Source organism: Papaver somniferum, chromosome 4, assembly GCF_003573695.1.
Source record: "Papaver somniferum cultivar HN1 chromosome 4, ASM357369v1, whole genome shotgun sequence".
Classification (NCBI taxonomy): Eukaryota; Viridiplantae; Streptophyta; class Magnoliopsida; order Ranunculales; family Papaveraceae; genus Papaver; species Papaver somniferum.
The window spans coordinates 51,810,795-51,828,964 of NC_039361.1; the positions used below are offsets into that span (position 1 = coordinate 51,810,795).

The following is an 18,170-nucleotide window of genomic DNA, read 5'->3' on the forward strand; positions in this document are numbered from 1 at the left end:
CCAATATATATAACCACTCACATATTTTGAGAATATGCATGAGTTATGTCATGTTGTGGACATAATCGACCAAGATTTCAGGGAAATTAATTAGTGTAAGTTGTTCATTCTTGACATCAAATCTGAGAAAAGCCGGTTTGGTGAGCTTTCCATAGTCTGTTAACATCCAATATATGTAACCACTCACATATATTTGAGAAGATGCATGAGTTATGTCATGTTGTGCTATCGCTGCTGGGACTGAACTCTTTTCAATCCTTCTCATGACAGCATCGATGGCACAACATGACATATAACCTTGGTCACATATATGTAATCACTCACATATAACCAGCTGTGATGGCACAACATGACATAACTCATGAATATTCTAAAAATATGTGAGTGGTTGCATGTATTGGATGTTAACAGACTATGGAAAGCTCACCAAACCGGCTCTTCTCAGATTTGAGGTCAAGCATGAACAGCTTACACTAATTAATTTCCCTGAAACCTTGGTTGATTATGTCCACAATTATATTGATTGCATATTATTTGAAGGTGATGGCTGCCTGGTTGTGCTAGCAGCAGATATGGGCCCAGAACCGACGAGTGTCACACGGAGAAGGATGTGGACAGTGTACGAAAAATATGAACTAGTGCTCCTTCAATATGAATTATATGCATATATGGTATATTAGGACCCTTAGGACAACCTTACGTTTTGCAGCCTCAATTTGTTCGCGTTCCTGTTTCTGTTTCGAAGAATTCCTTTTCCACTTCCTAGAAGAAATAAGACAACATATTAACAAACTAGTTACAGAAGTAACACCTCCAACTAAGCAATTAGCCACTAACCTTAGGACAAGCTTAATTTTTGCATCCTCAATTTGTTGTCTTTTTTTAAGATCATCATCCTGACCTTTTTCACATGTACCGTGTTCAGCTTGTTCACATGTACCCTGTTCACCAGTACCTTGTTCAGCTTGTTCAAATGTACCATGTTCACCTGTAACTCAAGTAATAAAGTTGTTAACATATAAACTCACACAATCAACATGATTTTTTACAAATAAGTTCCAAGCAGACCTTTATGTCCTATATATAGGCTAAAACAAACAATTTCCAACAACTCCAAAACCAACATTTTTATGCAAAGAGAAAAACAATGAGATATGAGTTTTTACATTATACGTTTCAAGATATATTGCCTGTCAGCAACCCATCTCAGTATGTTTAACTAGCAAAACCTAAATATAACCAAAAATTTGGAGAGAAGAGAAACTATCTAAAACGGATAAAAGAATAGTATCATGTCATTGTTTAAATTGATGATCATGGACACAAGTTGACACCATTACCTTGTGGGGACAGAGGTTGGGACAATTGCGATTGATTTTGTTATGGGGACAGAGGTTGGAACAATTGCGATTGATTTGCTTGCAGAGAACCAACATCTCGTGATCGAGATCCTTTTTTTTGCTGCTGTGATAGTTTTCTTGCATAAAAATTCCTAGAAGAAATAAGACAGCATATTAACAAACTAGTTACAGAAGTAACACCTCCAACTAAGAAATTAGCCACTAACCTTGTGGGAAGCTTAATTTGCATCCTCAATTTGTTATCGTTGTTGTTGTTCCATCACTAACTTATGGACTTCCATAAATTTTGCAGAGACAATTTTTGTTGTTGTTCACTGCTATAGTCCACCACGAAACTAGCTTGTCTTCATTGCTGTTCCACCACTAACTTGTAGACTTCCATAAATTTTGCAGAGTCAATTTGTTGCTTCTGCAGCTGCTGTTGTTCACTGTTGTTGTCCGACTTATCGTCAGAGACTATCTTTCGAGATGATTTAAGTCGAACGACTGGTGTTATATTATTAGCTACCCATGACTCCTCTGAGGAGATGACAAGATGTCTGGGAAAAAAAAGATTCATTCACACATCTAGTCGAACCCTTATAACAGTGAAATTAAAACTAAATACAAATCTTTTGTCGAACACTTCTCTCACTATCTCTCTACTGTGAATTTGGTGATTTATGACAGAAAGTATTTAATTATGTAACAAATGTGTGCACCGTACTATTATCTATATAAATGCCTGCACAGTGCAAACTTGACTATATATGCTAAGCCGTAATACTCACAGACCATCATCAGCTTGCCATAGTAAAGATGTATAATGGATATAATGGAAGAGCAAAATATATATATATATATATGTGTCCTGCAAACTTAAAACTGTCGCAGTAGTTTACTACTAAGCTTCATGGGAGTCTTTATTTAATAAGTAGTCATTGTAAAATTATTACTAGCAGTGCTAAGTAATTGGTTTAAATTCTCAAGCATTTAAGCAAACATCTTTCCGACAGCAACCTAGTTTGAATGCAACACAATGGAATGCAACTATTACCGTTCCTCAGCAAAGCCAGAGTCAGAATTCAAAGGAAAAACAAGTAACTCGTCACGATTGAAATTAGCTAAAATTAAAATTAGTGCAAATCTTCTTACTCAAATCTCGGAAAGATTTCTTCAGGAATTAACATATATAAAAATCCGTCGGTAAGATCTTCAGGAATTTTTTGCACATTGTTAAGTTTGAATATGCACTGATTTGCTGAAATATGCATTTTGTGTACACGAAATTAATCAAAACACGTTAGGCGAACACATGGAGATATTTTTATTGGTAGCGAGAGAGAGCCCATGTAGCTACACGAATTTGCAAAAAATGAAAAGAAATTTAACCAACCTTCGGGTCCTTCCCAAAATTTGTAATCTTAAGTCCTTCAAATGTCAGCACTCAACACTATTAGCCCGGTGCAGATGTGTTGTATTTGGGATGGTAAAAAGATAAACTATTGCAACACTCTGGTCTCCACGGTTACACTATTCTACAAAAACTCGGAGTCATAAAACTATGTTTATTTCCTAGACTAATGCAAATCTAAGCAGGAAAATTCTACAGAGTAGTAATTTTTTTCTCTTTCCTACCAAGCAGTTGTAAATTTAGCGAGTAAAATTGGAGAATATCGAGCTGGACTGAATGTTGAGTGTAAAATTTACACATGGATATATTTTTTTTATCATTTTTAATATTAAATGAGAGGTTCATTCAACATAAAGTCAAGGTATCTATTTTCCAAGTTTGACTCCGTACAACTGGTCAACAGTTCTAATTACCAGCACACAGTTTAACAACATCAAACTGACTTATGACTTTTTACATTCCAGAACTGTAAAAGTGAACGATATGCATTGTGATCACAATCCAATACCAAGATACTGATTCTTAACTGCTTGTACTTCAACAATAACTTCAGTCATGCTGCTTCTATCTGAAAGTAACACGGGAGAACATTCGACTCCAATCTGAATTATAGAAGCTAGGATTTGTCTCATTTTATCTCTTGATAAATGTACTCTTTTGATTTCTGGCATATCGTAATTGATCATTGCATCATCATCATGATGTTTTTCTTCTACATCTAAAAATAAACATGAATCAATAATCTCCTCAACGTGCTCTGGCGATGCGTACATCTTACAAAAGTTATGAAATTTTAAGCCATCCTTAAACATGTCATCAGTTGGTCTCTTTCCTGTAAACATCTCTAATACAAGTATCCCATAACTAAACACATCTCCTTGTGTAGAGACTTCTCCGCTCATTCCATATTCTGCTCAACAAAAACAAAGATTTGACATAAAGAACAAACTGAAATGGTATGTAAATAACATTAATAATCGTATTTTTCTTTTCTTACCAGGAGAAACATAACCTATGGATCCTTTTATTGCAATTAAACTTGCGTCTTGTTCATTCGACGACTTGGAATAATAATGTGGTTTATAGATAGTGGTAAAAGTGGTTCGATTCTCAGACTTGCGAAGGATAAAATATAGACTTAAATTCTAAAACTAAAATAGAAAACAAACTAAAAATTGTCACAAACTCAACCAAAGATGATATCAATATTAAAAGAACACTGAGGCTAAGATTCCACTATTTTCCAAGTTGAAAGTGATTTAATCCCAATAATTATGTTTATGCAATTTTCTCGTTCAAGTTGATTCTAACTATTGCAACAAGTAGATTCTCAAAATAACAAGTGTAAATCCGAACCATAGAACATCAAAAACCTAGGTCCAAGTAGGCTCTATCAAAAGAAATAACAATTGATTAACAAAAATCATTCAAACAATTTTCAACCAAGGCAAATAATCATAAAATAATTGCAAATAAATAAATAAAATAGGATATACCACTTCTTGTTGGAAAAATAGCTTCCTCTATCGCCTCAGCAATGGGGTTTAGCTCCTCATATTAATCATTTGCTCAAAATATTTGTTTATGGTTCAAAAGTTGATTAAAAGATGAAAAACTATAACACTGATTGTTTGAAACGATGTATTGGTGTTGCAAAACAAAGGACTGACTGTTACAAAGAAGTCACTGTAGCAGCGTTGCGAATTTGAGACGTTGTTCTTATTTGCAACACTTGTTCTTCAGCAGCAGCAGCAGAAACACGGGTTTTCCTGCAACTTGATCTTCTCAGCTCTGTAGTGTTACAAACTTCTCTGCGACTGCTCCAATGACTTCGTAACCTTCCCTGGAACTCGAACACACCTTTTATACTGCTCAGAAACCTAAAAATAGCGATTAATTCTCTCTTTTTCTTTTCGTGCAAGCCACGGCAATAATCTTCTCTGCCGATTTCCTTAAGCGTTTCTAAGACTTCCAAATCATCCGAAACTCTTCCTTAGATATAATATCACCTTAGGAAAAAATCTCACGCCTTTAGTCTCCCTGGAATTCCTAAAATAATTCCACAAAGTTTCCGTGTTCACTTCAACCTCTGTTTCCTTTTTTCGGATTATCCAGCACAATTTGATCGATTCCAGCGCACATACCAAGCCTTTTATGCTCAATCACGTCCATTCCAACAAATTTCAGCGATTGAATCTCTCTAAAACACCTTCGAAATCAATCCCCAACTCTGGTTCGTCTGCAACATTTTTTCCCGCCAATTTCTGAGTTTAAAAACGATGAAGATGACCTCCCCTATCCTATGCTGGTCTCCCTTTAGCAGCTGCCTGGAAATGGATACCCCTTAGTAATTGGTTACCCCTTATCCATTTGAGGGGTCCGAATAGCAAGTGTCCTCCGGGGTGCCCCGCGCAACTTTACGAGCAGATTTTTCCAAAAATGTTTATTGGCCAAAAATACCTACACACACATAAAACACCATAATGAGTACAAAAATGAGCACTATCAATATATAGAATCAAGATAAATTAGACACAAAAATGTGTCTATCAAATAACTTGAAGAAATTGAAATGAACTTAGCCAGGACAAAATCTCCCACATGGGCAACTAGATCATCATCGAGAAGGACATTGCTTGGTTTTAGATCACAATGAACAATTGGAGATTGACATTCATGGTGAAGATAATTTAGTGCAGAAGCAACATCAACTGCAATGCTCAGTCTTCTCTCGAAGTCCAAATTATTAAGATGTAGTTGATCGTCCTTATTTATGTTATTTGCAGTAGGATGCAACCAGTTTTCTAGACTTCCATTAGCCATGAACTCAAAAACTAGAGCTTTGAAATCATTACTGTCAAGTTCTCGACAAGTCTTAGTTTTCTTATTCATTATTTAGATATTTATACATTCATATGTCTTGGTCATCAAGACACAATATGTGAACTGCGCGTACTTAGATTTTCCTAAAATACATGACTCAAATATAGACTATTTTCTAATACCCTCCCTAAAGATGGAGCATGCAGATCACAAATGCCCATCTTGGACAAAAGAAACATAAACTGAGCTTTTCCTAAGGCTTTTGTAAAGATATCAGCCAATTGCACCGTTATAGGCGTGTAGGAGGGTGATATAATCTTCCTTATGATGGCATCTATAACAAGATGACAATCCACTTCTATATGTTTTGTTCGTTCATGGAATACTGGATTCTGAGCAATATATAGTGCTGATTCACTATCACAAAAGAGATTCATCCCATGAGTATGATGAACTCCTAAATCACCAAGCAGTTGTTTCAACCACTTCAATTCACACGTCACTGCTGCCATATATCTATATTCTGCTTCTGCTGAAGAACGAGAAACTGTATGTTGCTTCTTAGTCTTCCAAGAAATAGGAGAAAAACCAAGTAACAAACCATCATGTTAATGAACGTCTAGTCAATGGACAACTTGCCCAATCTGAATCACACCATCCTTTTAAATTAAGGCCACTATCAGAGCGCAACAAAATTCCTTGTCCTAGACTCTTTTTCAAGTATCTAACCACACGAAGTGCTTCCCAATGCTCCATTCTAGGTTGTTGCATAAATTGTGACAAAATGTGCACCGAGTAAGCCAGATCTGGTCTTGTAACTGACAGATAAATCAAACGGCCAACTAATCTTCTATATTTTTCCACATCATCAAGTATATTCCCTTTTGCCAATGCCAGTTGGTGATTCGTATCCATAGGAAACTCTGCAGGTTTTGCACCCAATGATCCTGTCTCCATTATAATGTCCAATGCATTGTTTACTACGAGCCACTCCAATCCTAAGAAATATTTCAACTTTCCCAAATCCTTCATCTTGAAACATTGTCCCAAGTAAGTTTTAAAATTGTGAAGTTCAACAAGATCGTTGCCTTCCACAATCAGATCATCAACATATACTAAGACATTAAGCTGCATCTTTCCCTTTGTCATGGTAAAAAGAGAGTAATCTGAATATGATTGTTTAAAACCATACTTCTTCAAGGTTGTTGATAACTTTGCAAACCAACACCTAGGCGCATGTTTAAGACCATATAACGATTTTTTCATTCGACATACCAAATTGGAATTTCTTTTGGCAAATCCTGGATGTATCTTCATATACACTTATTCCTCCAAGTCTTCATGCAGAAATGCATTATGGACATTTGATGCACTTCCCAATTCTTAACTGCTACAACGGCTAGCAAAGTACGAACTGTTGTCATCTTTTCCACTGGTGCAAATGTTTCATTATAATCCAATCCTTCAACTTGATGATTCCCAAATATCACCAATCTTGCCTTTAGACGTATCAAATTCCCATTTTCATCACGCTTCTCTGTATAAATCCATTTGCTTCCTAATGCCTTCTTACCAGGTGGTAATTCCTCCCATTCCCATGTTCCTTGTTCCTCTAGAGCTTTTATTTCTTCTACCGTAGCTTTTTTTTTCATTCTGTATGCTTCATAGCTTCTTTGAAGCTTTTGGGCTCATTTGCAGCCGTTAGAGATGCAAGATATTTTCTATGCACAGCAGAAAAACGATCACAACTAACATAATATGTCAAAGGATAAGGTGTACCTGAGGATGATGATTGTGTAGGTTGAGTGAAAGGTGGACTATTTTCACGTACTGTATGCATTACAAATCCCTTGAGTCTGCTAGAAGGAATTTTCTGACGTTTTTCTTTACCCATCTCAGTGATGTTATTATCTACCGCACGTTCTACCGAAGTGTCATTGGATGAAGTATCATGTTCAGTCTCCTCAGGTTGTTCTTGAAAACTTCCTTGCAATTCTTCTATTGCACATTCAATACCAAGATGTGTATCATCACTTCTTTGTTGTTGCTGCATCCCAGGCTGCCGAGTTTCAATAACTTCTCCAGACGACTGTAATTCTTCTCTATCCTTATCATCACTCCAACATGTTTCAATGCTTGATGGAGCAATATTATTTGACTGCTCAACATTGGCTATCATATATGGAAACTGATGTTCATAAAAATCTACATCTCTTGACACCAAAAACTATTTTGTGTCTAAGTCATAAACTTTCCATGCCTTTTTACCAAATGGATAACCAAGAAATACACACCTTCTTCCTCGACTTGCAAACTTATCTTCTTTACTATTCTGATTGTGCACATAACACAAACATCCAAACACTATCAACTGATCATATGGAGGTAACTTTCCAAACATAATTTCATATGGACTCTTATTATTGAGCAAAGGTGTTGGTGTTCGATTAATTAAGTATGCTGCAGTAAATGCACACTCCCCTCAAAACTGTATTGGTAAATTAGCTTGGAATCTCAAAGCTCTTGCAAAATTCATAATATCTTGATTTTCTCTCAACTCTCCCATTTTGCTGGGGTGTACCAACACAAGACGTCTCAAATATGATTCCATTGGTCTTAAAATAACCACGCAAAACATTAAATTATGTTCCATTGTCACTCCTAACATTTTTGATTTCCTTGTCAAACTGACGTTTATAAGAGCAATAAAGTTAAGAAATACCGATTCAACTTCAGTTTTATTCTTGATCAAATAAATCCACACACCTCTTGAAAAATCATCAACTATTGTTAAAAGATAATGAGCTCCACAAGACGAATGTGTCTTGTAAGGCCCCTATAAATCCAAATGAACTAACTGAAATATGCAGCTAGCTCTACTCTGACTATTAGGAAAACTACTTCGACGATGTTTTGCTCGTGGACATATATCACAAGCATTATTATTCTTCCTAATTAACCTACTCATAGATGGTATCTTTTGTAATACTTTCTCTGCCGGATGTCCCACTCTTTGATGCCATAGCTCATACGAATCTCCACGAACTGCAAGCACTTTAAATGAAGGTACACCACGAAACAGATATAGTCCACCTTGTCTCTCACCCCACTCCAATCACCTTCCTCGTCAACCGGTCCTGTATAAGACATAAACTTTTAGTACATTGCACAACACAAGCTAACTCATCGATCATCTGTGTGAGAGAGATCAAGTTACATGTTATTTGAGGTACATAGAGAACATTATTAAGCTTCAAACCACCAGGAAGAATCACAGTCCCTATTTTATCGAAGTTTGCAGACTTTCCATCTTGAAAGCCTACTGAGCATGCCGTAATTTCTTTTACTTCTATCATGTCAGCAATGTTACATGTGACATGATTTGTATCCCTGTATCCACAATTCAGGAAGTACGATACTTTTTACCTTGCAATTGTAGTTTTGATTTGTTTGAACTCAAATAGTCCAGCACTTGTTGAAGTTGAGCCGCTGTTACGCCAACCAAGCCAGCTCCATATGCAGATATAGTACCACTATATTGCTGTGTTGATGGTACATTCAGATTATTTGCACGCACCCGTATTGGTGTTGCCATATCCTCTTCCACCTCTGTCAGGCACATAATTACCTCGGCCTCTACCACCAGCTCTGCCGTCTCTACCATATCCTCTACCACCACGAGATATTTCAACCCACCATTTAGGGTAGCCAATGATTTGAAAACACCCATCTTCAGAATATCCAACTCCGTTACAGTGCTTACAAAACTTTGTAGCATCATACGTGCTTGTAGTTGTTGTCTTATCAGGTTGCACTTTAAACGCCATCACATTCTTCTGCACTTCTTTAGATAGAAGACCATCTCTTATTCTTAATCTCTCAGAGTTCACCACAGTTTGGTACGCAGCATCAATAGTTGGTAAAGGATCTCGTGCTAGCAATTGTTCACGCAGTGAGCTATACATACTATCCAGGCCAATCAAAAAATAGTGGAGATAATCTTCTTCTCGCAAGCTAGTTACCTGAGGCAATATTACAGGTACAAAGACCACACTTACATTGTGGGATTTTCATATATGTCACCAGCTCATCCCAGATTTTGTTTAATATTCCATAATAGATAGCAACACTCTCAGACTTCTCTTGTTTACACTCACTCAAAGAAGATTTTAGTTGACAGATTCTTGTACCGCTGACAACACAAAATATCTTCTTCAAGTGTGTCTATAGAAGACTCGCATCATCATAATCTCCTAACGTGGATCTTATTGAAGAATCCAGAGTGTTATTAATCCAGGAAACCAAGGATCAACAGTTTTTTTGATAATGATCTTTCCAGATAGAGTTCATGCCATGTTCAAAGCATAAGCCAGTTCTCCTACTCTTAGACCTCTTGGATCATCTCCTTGTTTTATTTCCTTGAACAATTTGACAACTAGTCTTGGAAATTTTCTCTGTTGTATCTTCCTAGTAGCAAAGCGAAGAAATTCAAGGTAGGATTTGAGTAAGGAAGTTAAGGGATTCTCTTGATCTTCTATGATTCTAGTGAGATGAGCTATGTAATTGTTTGTGGGAATATCATACATGTTTCCCAGTAGCTGAAGAAAACAATAATGGAAACTATTTTGTGTTTTAGAAGAGCAGAGATGGTAGAAAAGATTGTGTTGGTTGCTTTTATAAACCTTAATAATGTAATGCAGTTTGCTTTTATATATAAAAAATAGTTTTTGCAAGCTAATAATGCTATAGTTCTTCTGAAAATTTGTGCCATTTGTTGCAAACCGATATTTCCAATGTTGCACGTATTAAAAAAGACTGACATGAGAACAGTTCCTATCAAAATCTTCTACCATTATATACACAATATCTTGATGACATAATGGTATCAATGTAATGATTATATTTGTCTTCTCCCAAAGATAGTGTCTAATTATAAAATTATTATCCTTACTTGCAGAAGGGGAAATTCCACCGCCTAATGAAGAAACGAACTAGTAACACTGTAGCTTCTCCACCTTTCTCTCAACCGAGATACTGACCTGACATGGTCTCAACCGAGCATTAGCTCCTACCAATATTTCCCTGCAAAACAGAGAGAAGAATAAACAACTAATAATAAGAATAATTATAGTTTTTCCATAATGGAACTGACAGAATAATTGATTAAAAAATCACTGATTTGAAAAAATTAACAGTATTGGATCAAATGAGACTAAAGAAAACAAAACTCAGTTAAAAAGACAAACAAATTGCAAAATCGAGAATTAGGTTTTATAAAATTGAAAAGATCGATTAACAGAAGTAGAAATCTGAAAGATCAATGAAGAAATTGGTGACTGAGTTAACTCCGATTCTTATCGCTGATATGCAGAGTCAGTAACCTCTGTTTTTTAAGATGAGCCACCCACACTTTGTCAAAAGAATCAAATAATATTGGGCTCACAAACTACAATCACTTGGGCCTGTGTCATAACCTCCTGCTGTAAATTACTTCACCTTTTGTTTGCAACCGTCCAAAATCAAACTAGAGAGCAACAACTCTGCTGTGCTAAAGATTATAGATATGTTGGGCATTGCAGTTGGCATGAATCAAACTTGAGCACGACATCTCTAGCACAAGCTCACAATCATAGTAATTAGACGTGAAATTTAAGTTTCGAGCTTAAATTTACCGTCACTTTATCCAAGATGATACACCAGATTTTTCTTCGGCGAATCATAGACTATGTCTTTTCCCTTTGTTCCACCTGATGGGTTTGTTCCATTTCCTTCTCCCAACGCTTAAAGAGAACTTGAAAATTTTAGGGTTAGGGTTTTAACCTGGCTCTGATACCATGTCAAGTTCTCGACAAGTCTTAGTTTTCTTATTCATTATTTAGATATTTATACATTCATATGTCTTGGTCATCAAGACAAAATAGTGAACTACACCTACTTAGCTTTTCCTAAAATACATGACTCAAATATAAACTATTTCCTAATAATTACCTTGAAAATTAGTACTGGAGCAAAAAGTAACGATCTGTTAAGCTTAAGCACTCGCCTATCGTACTTGGGATTTCACCGGATAATTTGTTATTATGCAGGTACAATACCTCAAGGTTTTTCAAGTTGCCAATTTCCACTGGAAGTGAACCAGTGAGAAGGTTGTCGGATAAGCTGAGACCTCTTGATAGTGAGCCAAGTTCTAAAACTTGTTTTGGTATGCCACCACTTAGTCTATCGTTCCCCAGGGCCAAGCTATTCAAGGATTTACAATATCCAAGACTTGCCGGTATTAAACCTGTCAAGTTATTGTATGGTAAAGTGAGTTCGATCAGTCCTGTTAGGTTCCTAAAAGGGGAAGGGATTGAACCAGAGAATTGATTCTGCCGAAAATCTAAGGTCCTGTTTGGTATAGTTTTCAAAAACAGTTTTCTGTTTTTAAAAACAGAGAAAACAGAAAACAGGAGAAAACGCGTTTGGTAAGGACATTTTCAGAAAATGTTTTCTATCTGTTTTCTGTTTTTAAAAACAAAAAAATGAAAACAACAAATTATTGTTTTTTGTGTTTTCTCTTTTTTTCTTTTCTTTATTCTTTTCTTCTTTTCAGAACAAAGTAAGAGATGGGGAATGACTGCAAGTGAGTCATGGCTAATATCACTATCTCTTAGACGAATCTTTACATTTGATCTGATTTAGTTGGTTTTCCTTGTTTTCAAAAACAGTTTACCAAACAATTTTTAGAAAATGAAAACAAGGAAAAAAGGGTATGTTTTTAAAACAGTGGAAAACTATTTTTGAAAACTGTTTTTCAAAACTGTACCAAACAGGCCCTAATATTCTCAAGTTCTGAAGTTTCCCAATGCCTTGAGGAATACTACCTGTGAATAGATTATCTTCAAAAATGAGTGTTGTAGGAACACTTCCGTAAATCGGATTCTTTCCGAGAAATAGTTGTTCAAATTTGTTTGTGAGATTGGCTATAGAGTTCGGTAACACGCCCCCGAAATTATTCCGGTCGATGATCAGAAACTTCAAATGGGTACAATTGACTAGAGAATTGAGAAAGGTTAAATCGTCAGGTTGTGCACTTCCAAGTCTATTTTCTGCTAAATTCAAAGCTACAAGACTTCTCAAGTCACCAAGGTTATCAGGTACTGATCCAACAAGGTTATTTACGTTTAGTTGCAAAACGTCAAGTTTAGACTAATTGGATATTGAACTTGGAATGCTTCCAGTGAAGTTATTTTCTGCATTTGAAAAGTGTTTTAGATTTGGAAGTGTGAAACCGATATCGAAAGGAATACTCCCATGGAGACGATTAAACATCACCGAAAAGGTTTCGAGTGATGAGATATTGTAAAGCGAAGAAGGGATCATACCTGACAAGTTATTTGAAGCAAGACCCAAAACTTTTAAGCTTGTCAGTTGGCTTAGAGTACTTGGAATTCTTCCTTCCAAATTATTATAACCAAGATCAAGAATAGCAAGAGATGAAAGGTTACCCAATGAAGTGTTGTGTCTGTAACTATAAAACACTCAAGAAAGATGTTAGAAAGATGTAAGAATAAAAGGATTAATTTCTGGAAAGTAAATAGACACTCAATTGGACTGCAAACAGAGGACAGAGTCACGTGTTCAACACGCTGTCCTTAACACGATATTTGACCGGTACGCCTCAAGAATGAGTGATGCCTATACCCTGTGGTCAAGTTCGTATCCAGGATAAAACTACCGGTTGCAAGCACTGTTAGCACTACAGTACTTGCCCACTCTTACGACCTCAACAGCAATTGCGCACGGAATGAAAAATAAAGGACCACACAGGGGGAGAAGACGAAAAGAAGAGGATAGTAGCTCTTCTGGACACGAATTGAAATGAAAAAAAATGATCGACTTATATAGGGTAGAAGTGAGAGAGGTCTCATTAACACGCATTAAAACAATTAGAATTAATTTCCAAACGGTTTAAAACGTTCATGCATCATAATGTCGATCTAAAACGTTCATGCATCATAAATATAAAACGTTCATGCATCATAATGTTGATGTAACGTTCATGCATAATAAATATAAAACGTTCATGCATAGACATAACGTCGTCGAAAGATTTATTTTGTTTGAAATCTTTTAAGTATTAATTCAAAAATTCAAAAGAAGTTTTGCCAAAAAAGATAAGTCTTGACCCACACCCGAACGGACGGTGGCGGCGTGCGTGCTTCGGTGCGAAGCACCGCGCGTGTGTGAAAATGTGTGATTGCACCAACTAGCCCATTGCCTAAGTCCTCTCCCTCAATACTTATGGAAAGGTATCATCTTTAGTTTTTCCTATGTGGGACTAAAGGTTCATTCACAAATAGTGAAAATGAGCTAGTGTCCTTAGTGATCAATAGATCCTAAGTTCCAATCCCACCAAGACAAAAAACCAAACTATTTTATAAACTCATTTTCTCTAACATGAAGTTGAAATCTCTCCGGTTAGATTATTATCTCTAAGACCAAGAGTTATGAGATTAGATAAGTAGCCTAATTCACTTGGAATGCTTCCTACAAGCTTGTTGCGAGAAATATTAAGGTGCATGAGATTGGAGCAACGAGAAATATTGCCCGGAATTTCTCCTTCCAAAAGATTACTCGAAAGACTTAAACGTTTTAATCGAGAAAGACGACCAATTTGCTGCGGGATTTCACCTTGTAAACTATTATTGCCGAGAAGAAGATCTTGCAGAAAGCTTAAGTTTCCGATATAAGGCGATATAGAACCTACCAATCTTTGGGATCGTAGATCAATCCCGGTAACTCTATTACGATGCCGACGACTGCATGTAACGCCTCTCCACTCACAGAAATGAAGAGAATTATCATTGTTGTTCCAAGAACTAATTGTTCCCAGTGGATTCATCTTTGAAAGCGACTAATGCTAGTCGATCATTTGATTTGTTGTCTTCGACGACAACAAGGCAGTCCACGTCCATGATATAATCAGGGACATACACGAGAGGAATATGATGATGAGAAGGCTGTTGCATAATACCACACTGAACTTGAGATTCCATTGTTGCAGGAATAACTTCATATGCGCCATAGACTGTATGTAGTTTTGTTTCTTCTATTTTTAAACAGAGACCCTGGCTGATAGATTTAAGAAACATTATTTCTCCTTTGAAAGATATGAGCAGTGTCGGTTTGGGGCAATCTTTTTCATGCTGAGTGAGAGTGGGGACAATCTGCTGTTACCACAACTTTCAACAAGATGCATTATGGTTTTTTGAAACTGAAAACTTGGTAGGTTCTAGTCATTCTAGAGAGACCCTTGAGGCTTGAGCAGTGAAATAATTTCTTATGTTCCCATTCTCAGAAGACTAAGTACGTATGCGGTCACGAAGGGCTTATATTAGTATAAGAAAGAAAGATAAAAAAATATGGACTTTTGACGTTAGGTGTTTATTACTCCTTCGTAAAGAGTTCCAAAATCCATTCCTCAAAAAACATCTGATTTTATGTACTCATTACTTTTAATGCATCTTAGATTTCTGTATTAGGGGCTTTCATTAAATGTATTTTTTACCATTTTTTATTGATGATGTATGAATCCTTTTGACGTTTTATTAATATATTTAGTCTAGAGGCTCGGTGTAGCCGCTTGTTCCTTTAAAAGAAAAAAAATCGAGCTGGTCATGATTTGGTAGATCTGGTTATTCTTGGCTGTTAATCTACGCATTTTACATCTATGTGCGTCAATGTAATAAATGAGATCAACAAAACAAGCTTGCTTGACTACAAATGTGCATACAGTTGGTCCGAGCACTTGGAAGAAACCGCAAAAAATAGCAAATGCAGCAAAACATTGGTTGCCACAATCAAGGTACGGTTCCCATCGAAAAAGAAAATCCCAGTCGCAAACCAAACATCGGAAAATTACAGCATCTTTTTATTTAAAACATCTCATGGTCATTAAACATTTTTTGGCCTCAATTCATGAGTAGCTTCGTCACATTTACTTAATTAACGAATCTGCACTTTCTCCTAATCTCTCCTTCATTTTTCCGAGTAAGTACACCTGTGCCTCCATTTTGACCATTGACGTTGTGAAAGCAGCAAAGAATTTGTTGTTATCCTCAAACTCTTTCACTAAGGAAGATGCAAAATTGTTTGTAAGAAGTGTCGCATCAGATTCAAATATTCCCTTCTTTTGATTGACAATCTTATAGTAATTGCCATCGAAGAATTTCGAACTACCAGGATCCATTTCTAATACTGTTCCATCTCTTTGTCTGCATTTAGATCTCAAAGCTTCTGCGTAAGATTTTTCAATAGATGGATCGGTATCTCCTTTGCCGGTAAAATTGAAGAGCCTTGTCGAAATCATACCACATTGTGTGATTCCAAGTGTATGCGCACCTGACAGAGCAACAAGATCTCTAATATCGAGACCTTTGTCGTCAAAGTCCTTCCGGAGAATTTGGAAGTTTGAGGAGGGAGAGGGCAAGTTTTTAAATGCTTCAGATGCAAGAGAAGACCTTCCGTCCCTTCTCCCTAATGGTACTTCCCACATCCGTTTTTGGAACTGCATTGAACCAAAACATGTAGTACAATATTCCCCTATTAGCAAACCCAATTAAGATTAAGAAAACACAGGAGTAATTAACTTAATGAATTAATCTTCTTCGTACTTGGAATGAAACAGCGTCACGGGTAGCCAACGCAATGATATCAGCGCAAGACACGGTTTGACGACATTCTTTTTCTAGCCGTGTTTTTATTTCATCTATAAGTTCGTATCCAGATACAGATAGATTAGGTCCTGCTTCTTTCTCAACTTGAGGACTAGCTTATTTGTTGATGGGTCTAGTAATATTGATGCATCACATCCCTGCATATAGTCAACAAAAAAAATGGAATAGGTTAGACAAATCTATAGTTGTAGATTTTAAAAACATTGTCTGAATTTGGCTGGGGATTTCAGCCAGTCAACTAGATGACTGATTGATAGATGGTCATTTACAACGATCAAATTCACAGTCAGATCCTTTTATTTCTAAAATGGAAAAGATGAAAAATATTTGCGAAATGGAGAAATTTGGTTGGACTTTGGATTTTAGTATTGATATAAATAATTTTCGGCTAAATAATATGGTGGCAAGGTAGAGAGGGATAAATAAAACATACCGTGACAAAGCAATCATGCAAATGCATCCTTAGCAGTTTAGCTCCCAAGCTAGGATTACCGGAAGCATTCTTCCATGTAATGGTCTCTACTATCTTTTCAACATCAACATTAGGGCAAGTCTTCTCGTAGAACTTCATCTTTAATCCTCGAGTATCTCCTTGATTTTGGCCACCAACTTCTTTGTCTCCTTCACGATCTCCATGTCCATTACCCTTCCCAGGACGCATCCAAGATGAGACTAACGAGCTGTGAACACATAAATCACAAAGCCATCCACGTGTTCACAAACAATATTCGCATACATTCTAATTCTAAAATTGTACGTCGTATGTGTAAAGGGGATGATTATATCGATTCATCGACTCAAAGCCTTTGACCTTGTCATTGTCTAGTCGAATATTATCATAAATAATGTTCGTATAAAGGAATAAACAGAGAATGAAGTATAAATGTAAAGCACATGAAGTTCAACGCTGAATGTAAAGTGCTGAAATGTAAATAAGACAAAGATTTACGTGGTTCGGCACTAAGGCCTACATCCACGGGGCTGGTGTTTCACTATGGATTGAATGATTACAAAGATAGTCGAATGACTTTAGAGTATACATAGGTCTGCGGAAGTAGGGGGATTACTTACTCTTCCTATTTCTCTCTCCTATATTCTCCTATAATTGCTCTGGATTGGTCGACCCCTTCTCTCTTAGTGGAGAGGGGTATTCATAGGGTTGGAACGTGGGTCCCACTTCTGAGGTGCCGTTGTGATCTTATCTTCTTGTGCTTTGTGCCCATTACGCAGAGGTCTTCGGTATATGTTGCGGCCTAAGCTTGAATACGAAGGGTTATCCTCGCATCTTCCAAGAGCTGATTGACACGTGTATATCTCTTTGGTATTTAATGCGGGTAGATGGATGTCTGTTCGTGTCAGACAAGTGTCTCTTTGTCTGGTCACATCTGTGTCAGTCAAACTTCCTCTCAGCCGTTGATCTGGGATCTTCCTCGGGATTGGGTGTATTAACACCCAAGGGGTATTATCTGGTGCTCCTCTAAGCCATCATACCTCTGTGATCTTATGTCCCTGACCGTCAGATCTGCTGACCGGTGGCATCTTCTGATGAGATGCTTGTTATCATGTTTTGATATCTTGTTTTGCATGCCTTCCACGTGTCTCTTTCTGTACACGTGGTGGATGATGAAAGGTGTACATACAATTTGCCCATCTTCTTCTGACTTGGGCGCATTTTGCATTTTAGAAGAAGAAAGGTCGTCCTACACGTTTTATCTCTCCTGAAATAACTTCCCCTATAAATACGGGCACGTTTCCCACTTTGCATTAACTTTCCCCATAACTGCTCCTTAGTACGAGGGACGGTTATTGTCTTCTCTGGATTTATAAATAGAAAAGAGAATGTGAAAAAACTTTTATCCTCTTCTTGTCAGTGTT

At 36.8% G+C, this 18,170-nt stretch overlaps 2 protein-coding genes and 1 pseudogene across 2 annotated transcripts; all 3 read right to left on the reverse strand.

Annotated features, from left to right (window-relative positions):
• Positions 1 to 656: 656 nt before the first annotated feature.
• On the reverse strand, positions 657 to 5,646 carry LOC113272508 (receptor kinase-like protein Xa21). The gene is made up of 4 exons (XM_026522333.1): positions 5,313 to 5,646; positions 3,263 to 3,664; positions 838 to 988; positions 657 to 762 (listed from the first exon to the last, which is right to left on the reverse strand). Exons 1-4 carry the CDS (start codon positions 5,644 to 5,646, stop codon positions 657 to 659), a joined length of 993 nt encoding a protein of 330 aa, XP_026378118.1.
• Positions 5,647 to 8,375: 2,729 nt separating this feature from the next.
• LOC113273869 lies at positions 8,376 to 9,377 on the reverse strand. The gene is made up of 2 exons (XM_026523458.1): positions 9,004 to 9,377; positions 8,376 to 8,714 (listed from the first exon to the last, which is right to left on the reverse strand). Exons 1-2 carry the CDS (start codon positions 9,356 to 9,358, stop codon positions 8,542 to 8,544), a joined length of 528 nt encoding a protein of 175 aa, XP_026379243.1. The 5' UTR covers positions 9,359 to 9,377; the 3' UTR covers positions 8,376 to 8,541.
• Positions 9,378 to 15,535: 6,158 nt separating this feature from the next.
• LOC113272509 lies at positions 15,536 to 16,956 on the reverse strand (annotated as a pseudogene).
• Between the last annotated feature and the right edge of the window lie 1,214 nt (positions 16,957 to 18,170).

Coding starts and splice junctions, on each gene's coding strand:
- LOC113272508 (XM_026522333.1), bottom strand. CDS start 5,646: ATGAATAAGAAAACTAAGACTTGTCGAGAACTTGACAGTAATGATTTC. Junction 3,665..5,312: donor GTTCATTTCAATTTCTTCAA/GTTATTTGATAG, acceptor TTTGTTGAGCAG/AATATGGAATGAGCGGAGAA. Junction 763..837: donor AAAATTAAGCTTGTCCTAAG/GTTAGTGGCTAA, acceptor TATTTCTTCTAG/GAAGTGGAAAAGGAATTCTT.
- LOC113273869 (XM_026523458.1), bottom strand. CDS start 9,358: ATGATGCTACAAAGTTTTGTAAGCACTGTAACGGAGTTGGATATTCTG. Junction 8,715..9,003: donor ATCAAAACTACAATTGCAAG/GTAAAAAGTATC, acceptor TGTCTTATACAG/GACCGGTTGACGAGGAAGGT.